This window comes from Daktulosphaira vitifoliae, unplaced genomic scaffold, assembly GCF_025091365.1.
Source record: "Daktulosphaira vitifoliae isolate Bord-2020 unplaced genomic scaffold, ASM2509136v1 Scaffold_4, whole genome shotgun sequence".
In the NCBI taxonomy this organism is placed as follows: Eukaryota; Metazoa; Arthropoda; class Insecta; order Hemiptera; family Phylloxeridae; genus Daktulosphaira; species Daktulosphaira vitifoliae.
In genome coordinates, this window is record NW_026099575.1 from 21,539,795 (window position 1) to 21,547,714 (window position 7,920).

A 7,920-nucleotide genomic window follows, 5' to 3' on the forward strand; every position below is an offset into this window, starting at 1 on the left:
TTTTTTTTTCATTCATTAATAAAAGAACCGTAACATTAATCATCTAAAACTAAATTCCCAATTTTATCTAGATAATATGATTCAAAAATAATTTTGTTCTTATCATTTTTTTTATTCGATTAATAAGTTTAGTATTCTAAACCAAATTTCTGTTGTTATTCTAATGTTTTGAATAGATGACTTATCTATTCATAGATAAGTCATTAATGACGTTAAGAGATACATACCATTTTATTCTATACAATTTCAGTATCATACATTGTTGAAAAATTATCTTGATACTACCATAAAAATAATTTATTATTTATTCAATATAACAAATTAATTTTGCCTTCGGTATTAAGAAATTCAAATTTGTGAGAAATTTCTATTTTGAATCTAACTTTTTAAATAATTTAAAAAAGGAACAATTGATTGGATAAAGAAAATTATAAAAACAAAATAATTTGCAAATTTTATCTTATTATATTATTTAGGTGAAAAAGAGGTCCTCATAAAAAAATTAATGTTAGGGTTTTTTATCTCTGAAGCGTTAAAAAAAAAATTATTGAACTACATACTATTGTAGAATTTTTTATCTTATAGGGGTGTCAACTTTAATTTTCAAATGGCATTACTCCTAATTAACTAGCATATTTAATAAATCTAATTAAGAAATTTTCTGGTTGATAAAAACTATTGAACCAGTATTTCGTAAGTCATTGTCTATTTATATCCTGTTGAGAAAAAGAGTACGGCTAGGAAATGTTCAATTATAAAAATAACAGCACCAACTCCAGTCTATTATTTTTCGAGTAGTGTATTTATTTCGCGAGCAATCGAGAAATTTATGATATACCAATATAGGCCAGTCAACAAAGGAAAAATGGCGGAAAAATTCCCAACCAAATTTTTTTTTAAAAATAAGTTGAAATATGATATGTATAATGACCTTATAAAAGTCCTCATTAATTGGAATTGAGCTTTTTTTTTTACAGCCTTGCAAAAATTCAAAAATATGAGCTTTTTTATTATTTAAAAACTATTTAACTTACAAAAAAAAATTTCGTACAAAAGTTGTTTAAAAAACAATTTTAAACATAAAAAGAATCTTTTATTTTTTTATTTAAACAAATATTTTTCGAGTTACATTACATTTAATATGAATACTAAAATTTATTTTCCATTTTTTCCATTTTACGTTTACTTTTTATCATGTTATACTTATATTAGATACAATGTTATAAATGCATGTGTGTATGTGTGAGTATATTTATTTATAGTATCATTAAAGTGTAGTGTATATTAAGATACAACCTATAGAGTAAGTAATTGATTTGACGCTATATTGTTTAAACCCAACCAAACGCTTAATTGTTTTTAAACAACTTTTGTACGAAATATTTTTTTGTAAGTCATATAGTTATTGAGATAATTAAAAAAGCTCATATTTTTGAACTTTTGCAAGGCTGTAAAAAAAAAGCTCAATTCCAATCAATGAGGACTTTTATAAGGTCATTATACATAACATATTTTAACTTATTTTTAAAAAAAAATTTGGTTGGGAAATTTTTCCGCCATTTACCAAAATTACTCTGTCGTTGACAGGCCTAATAACTCTGTATATAACTACATTATTAAAAATATTTGTTCCAGAATTCATTCAAATTGTTAATTACAAAATTCATTATAGTTTTAATATTTTCTAAAGGTAATTAAGCTTTTTTATAAAACTTTATTTTTAGCTTCGGTGCGAAGCTGAGGAGGTATTAATTATTATTTTTATATTATGATGGGTTTTATTATTTTTTGAGATTGTTGCCACTTTTTCTCAGTTCTTACTGATACTTAACAATACGTCAAAAGATCACAAATAATTAATAAACTTCTCTTGTTCCCCCTAAATGGGGGAATTCTCCAAAAAAATTACAAATTTAAAAATCAGTAATTTTGAAATTTTTTCAATTTTATTTTACTTAAAACTGCTTTAGCTTGCTCAAAAATGAACAAATCAATATAATTTTTTTGTTGATGTATAATGTCTTTACCCATAATTTGGTATATTTTTTAATAAATCTGAATATTCACCTATCCACAGAAGGCGATTTAAAATGACAACTTTTCACAAAAAATTAATTTTTTCAACTTAACTTTTGAAAGTGTTCCGGAAAGTCTGATATTTTTATATATATCTTAAATTAAATCTTATGTAGGATACTTTCATATAGGGGAACTATGTACAGGGAACGAGAAAAATTTTTTCAATTTTTAAGGGTAATGTCTTCGACTAGATACGATTTGTGATCATTTGACGTACCGTAGAAAGAAATCGGTTCGGTGAGAGCTGTGAAAAAGTGGTAAAAGTCACAAAAACAATAACACATTATAGTAAAATTAATACCTTCTCAGCTTCGTATCAAAGTTAAGATATATGGATCAGCACAATCTTTTAAAGATAAATACTATTATATACCTCTTTTATTCGACATACTTGTCTTTCAAATAAAACCATTTCTCTTTATATATTAATATATTTTAAATATATTACACTTATAAATAATGAAACATGTAATCAGGATATAGATAAGGAAAAAGGAGATCATGTAGCTTTTGGAATAATACGCCAATTATTTAAAATTACACACTAACTACAGATTTGTATCGAAGCGTTTTTTATAATAGTGATTTTAATCACTGTCAGATATCATTATACTTGATCCAACTATACCTCGACACCACTGTGTCGCGACCCCCCTAGATAAGACAGTTTTTTTTTGAGAATGATAAATGAGATGATGCAAGGAAAATCTGGTAATGAGGATATGATTATAGAATGAGATATGAATGGACATGTAGATAATGTAGAGTATACGGAACAGTAAATAAAGGGTATGGTTGTAATGGGAAGAATTAAACTGGAGAAAGAATCCTAGATTTTGCAGTATTGTAAGGTTTTTATGGTTAATACTTATTTTAGAAAGAGGGTTGACACGTTTTGATGCAAATCTGTAGATAGTGTTTAATTTTTAAAAATTGGTGGATTATTCCATAAGCAAAATAAAACTCTATTTCCTTCATTATTCTGGAATAGTCGTTCTTTGATTTATAAGTGTAATAAATGAATAAATATTTACTATAGAAATTAAACATAGTAAGAGGTTGATATTTAATAATTTAGTATTGTAATTTTTACAGAGATATTTATAAAAATTTGTAGCGCTTGATACAAAACTTTTTAGAAAATAATTTATCGTTAATTATGAATAAATGGTCTACATGGAATTTGCACAAGAGTCAAAAATATACTCTGCATGATCAATTTTTTGCGCTAATTTGAAATTTGCATAAAGATTTTTTTTTATCACCAGTAATTTTCGATATTATTAATGTTAAATACGAGTATTAACATATCAAAAACTAGCCAAAAATTATAGGTTAAAATGAAGTTCAATAACACAACAACGGACAAATTTATTGATAAAAATTAGGCAAGGAATATTTTTCAATATTATAGAATACTATAGGATATAACTACACGGAATATTGATCTGAATATTTCAATTGTAGCATTTATTTAAACAATAAATGTTACATAGTAATGATCAATATTTCTATTGAAAATATTTATTACAATACGAATACCATAAAAATAATAAGTGATTTTATCGAAATTTTTGGCTTTTTTCATAAATATATTGTTAATAGAACTTATATGAATTTCTGACCATATAATATATGGTCAGGAATTCATTAAAATGGTTTTGTTTAGATTGATATCATCAATAGTCATTTTTTATTTATTAGTCATAAAATAAAAAAGATTTAAAAGTTATAATCTAATTGTAGATTTGAAATTGGCGTAAAAATAGGTTGAGACAAGTATATATTGGTGACTGACAAAAACTCCATGTAGTCCAGTAAATTTATTCATATGTAACAAACAATTTTTTTTAAGAATTGTATCAAGCCCTTCTATTTTTATACACATTTATTATGCAAGTAACATCTATTTTATAATTGCTCCGTAAAAATTTCAATACTAAATTATTAAATATCCATTTCAATCTAAATTTAATTACTATAATTTGTAATTGTTCATAAATTATACTTGTAAATCAAAGAACTACTAATAAGAATATAATTAAAGAAATAAGAATTGATATTACATTTGGAATAATCCATAATTTTTTTGTATTATATTAAATTAATTATACAATAATAATTATTGTGTTTTTCAATAACAATTATATATTAATTATTATCTTTTATTTTAAGATAGTAAATTTGTCAAGTGTACTGATGATGGAAAGTGTTTCGATTCAGAATGGCTATATAGACAACTTGCCGATATAAGAATTCAGTTAATGACGCTTAAAGAAGATGTTGCTCAAAATGTTATATCTGATTCAACACTTATTTTGCAATATTGCTATCTTTTACCTGGAGAAATTCCAGATGAAGAAATGCTAGAAGATTTCAAAGATATTAATCCAAGGTATTCACCAGAACAAATATTAAAGTTACGAAGCTATCTTGAAAATAATCATGAAAATATTTCTGTTGAAAAAGAAATGCGTGATGAGTTTTGGATTAAAGAATTAAATGATGTTGAATATAATATGCTTACAAAATATTATAAGCGATTAAATTTGGATCCATATTATAAAATGACGTTACGTTTTCATTGCACAATAATTTTTCGTGAAATCGTTGATATAAAAAAGAATATTGATGATAAGAAATATAAAATTTGTTTACTTTCATCGTATATTATTAATAATAATTATCATAATGTTGATGTTTATGATAATAACGTTAATAATGGTAATAATAATAATATAACTGATACATAACATCGTAATACTAATACAAGAGCTTTTATATTAATGTATTTTTTGCAAAGCCATTTTGATTTAAGTAATAATTTACAGAATATCAACTATAAATATGTTCCCTATTGCAGGGAATTATTATTAAAAATTTTTAAAAAATACAAAATATCAATAGTAAGGTTGAAATTTCATTCCTTCATTATAGTAGGATTCACTATAATGTTATTTGTTTGACGAAATTCGATCTAAGATTTTTTCATTTACATAGATAGAAATATAGTTTTATTGTATAAGATTTAAAGTAGTCTATGCATTTTTAAAATAATTTTCGACATTAAAAAAGGAAGCTGAAGGTAAAATAAAAACATCGGTTAATATTAATATTGTTTTTGAATGTTTTATCATAATTTCATCTACTATAATTAATTAGTTATCATATAATTTGTTATCATCATATAATGACTTTATTTTTACAAGTTTTTAAATCAACTATATTTAAACATATTTAGGCAATTTTTACACAATATAAGAAATGAACTTAAAAAAAAATTTTATAACAGATAGATCAAGATACATGTTTAAGTAAGAAAATCTAATTAAGTCGTTATTTTGAGAGGAATTGAGTGGCTAGTGTTAAAAGAAACTCCTGTGTATTGCTGTCTAATTATTATTAGTAATTTTTATTGTTGTCTGAAGTAACTCAAAAAGAAAGAATGAAATAAATAAAATGAAAGGTGTTGTGTTGAGCTATTAATTTTATTGTATTATTAATATATTACTCGAAGTATGAGTACGAGGGTTTGTAAGAAAGATAGAAAAATAAAGTGATCTTTATTTTATTAATATGAGATCAATTGTAATTAGTTGTCAACTCTTTAATATCAATAATGCCACGACTTTGACGATTCTAACCAGAGTAGTATAGTAGCTATATATAAACCTCTTACTTAACTCCTGAAATAGATACGTATTAAATATATCTCTGCCAAAAAACTCCGTATAAACATAATTGATTTATTAAATTTTTTTGGTTTATTTTGTATTATTGATAGTCACATTATTTTTATTTTTGTCTAGTTAATCTATGTACTTGTTATATTAAATTCTAAACCTTGTATATTTTTGGTGAAATTATTAGTCTCCTATCTTGATATATCCAATAATACACTGAAATAAATAGATGTTGTTTTCTTATGAAGTTATAACATAGACACCGCGAATCGCTTCTTGCAAATACTTCATATTTATACATATACTTCTTACATATATAAGAAAATAAAATGTAAAATGAGCAATTGAACGTGCTGATAAACTAAGAATAACTGACCTCATCTGAGCCAGAATGCTTCTTATTTTTGACTTTTTATAATAAATTTGATGGTTATTTCAAAGGCAAGAAGTGATTACCGATAATACCATTATTTCTTTATCAATCAAAATTTATGACATGTTATTTATTACACCAATGATCTCTATATTATAATATACTATCATTTCTTACATAATATCATAGACAAAGTTTATTATCCTACACTTAATGTTTTACCATTACATATTGTTTATTATTTTCTGTTTATATTATACAATTATTATGTGCATTTTTCCACAAAATTTCATTAGTATATTTTTAAACATTTAAAAGGTATATATATAGCTTATTTTTATTTTGATATACATGTCATGTTATGTGACCAGAGTCCTAAATAGTACATTATAACACTAAAAATATAAGAATTGTCAGCTAAATTTGTTCCACCCTTAATACTATTCTATATGAGTCTTATAATAAATTAATTGTACAATAATTGTGTTTTTCAATAACTATTATATATTAATTATTATTTTTTATTTTAAGATTATAAATTTGTCAAGAATAATTTTAATGAAAAGATTTTCGATTCAGAATGGTTATTTAGACAACTTGCCGTTATAAACATTCAGTTAATGACGCTTAAAGAAGATGTTGCCAAAAATGTTATATCTGATTCATCACTTATTTTGCAATATTGCTATCTTTTACCTGGAGAAATTCCAGATGAAGAAATGCTAGAAGATTTCAAAGATATTAATCCAAGGTATTCACCAGAACAAATATTAAAGTTACGAAGCTATCTTGAAAATAATCATGAAAATATTTCTGTTGAAAAAGAAATGCGTGATGAGTTTTGGATAAAAGAATTAAATGAAGTTGAATATAGTATGCTTGCAAGATATTACGAGCGATTAAATTTGGATCCATGTGATCAAAAGACGTTACGTTATCATTTCACAATTTTGTTCCGTGAATTTGTGAATATAAAAAAGTTTATTGATGATAAGAAATATAAATTTTGTTTAATAACTACGCCTACTGTTAATAATAATAATAATATTCATACTAATGATAATAATAACTATGATACAAATCATAATCTAACTATTACATGTAATCCTGACAATTATTTTGTGGAAATTCCTCCTACAGAACAAGTTGATTATTATGTTGAAAATGATGATGATAAAAATAATGATGAAAATCATAATATAACTACTACATGGAATACTGACAATAATTTTGGGGAATTTGTTCGTACAAATGATGATGATTTTGTTGTTTATTGTGATGACATTGTCTAATATTTGATTATAATTATTTTTCAATTTATTTTATTTTTATGTAAAACCATTATTTTTTTTTAATTATGAAAAACCAACAATAATTTGTATAATTCACAAATATATAATAATAGTATCTTATCAAATGATATAAAATAAAATAAAAATTTAACTTTAATGAATTGAATTCAATTATTTGTTCTTAGAGATGCTATAAATTGTTAAGTGTGTAATAGTAATATATTTTTATTTTTCATATTTTTTTATATATTAAAGTATATTAAGTATACATAAGCTTTAATTTAAGATTTATATAAAGGGGTCCGTATTTCCGAAACACTTTCAAAAGTTAAGTTAAAAAAGTAATTTTTTGTAGAAAACTTGTCATTCTGAATACTCTCCTGTGTAAAGGTGAAGGGTCGGGTTTAAAAAAAAAATACAAAATGATAGGTATTTTTCTTATTAAAAATAATTATATTGATTTGGTCATTTTTAAAGTTATGTCATAAAGTTA

General features: G+C 23.5%; 1 protein-coding gene across 2 annotated transcripts in view; it reads left to right on the forward strand.

Moving 5' to 3' along the window:
• The window catches only part of LOC126903562 (anaphase-promoting complex subunit 1-like), an 8,826-nt gene extending 1,242 nt beyond the window's left edge, over window positions 1-7,584 (forward strand). The window contains exons 2-4 of one of the 2 annotated variants that reach the window (XM_050681770.1): window positions 1,636-1,690; window positions 4,255-4,803; window positions 6,667-7,584. In XM_050681770.1, coding sequence (XP_050537727.1) covers window positions 1,636-1,690; window positions 4,255-4,803; window positions 6,667-7,427 — 1,365 coding nt within the window. In that variant the 3' untranslated portion in view covers window positions 7,428-7,584. The remainder of the gene's footprint in view (window positions 1-1,635; window positions 1,691-4,254; window positions 4,804-6,666) is intronic. The other variant, XM_050681771.1, reaches the window with a different exon arrangement.
• The last annotated feature ends 336 nt before the right edge of the window (window positions 7,585-7,920 follow it).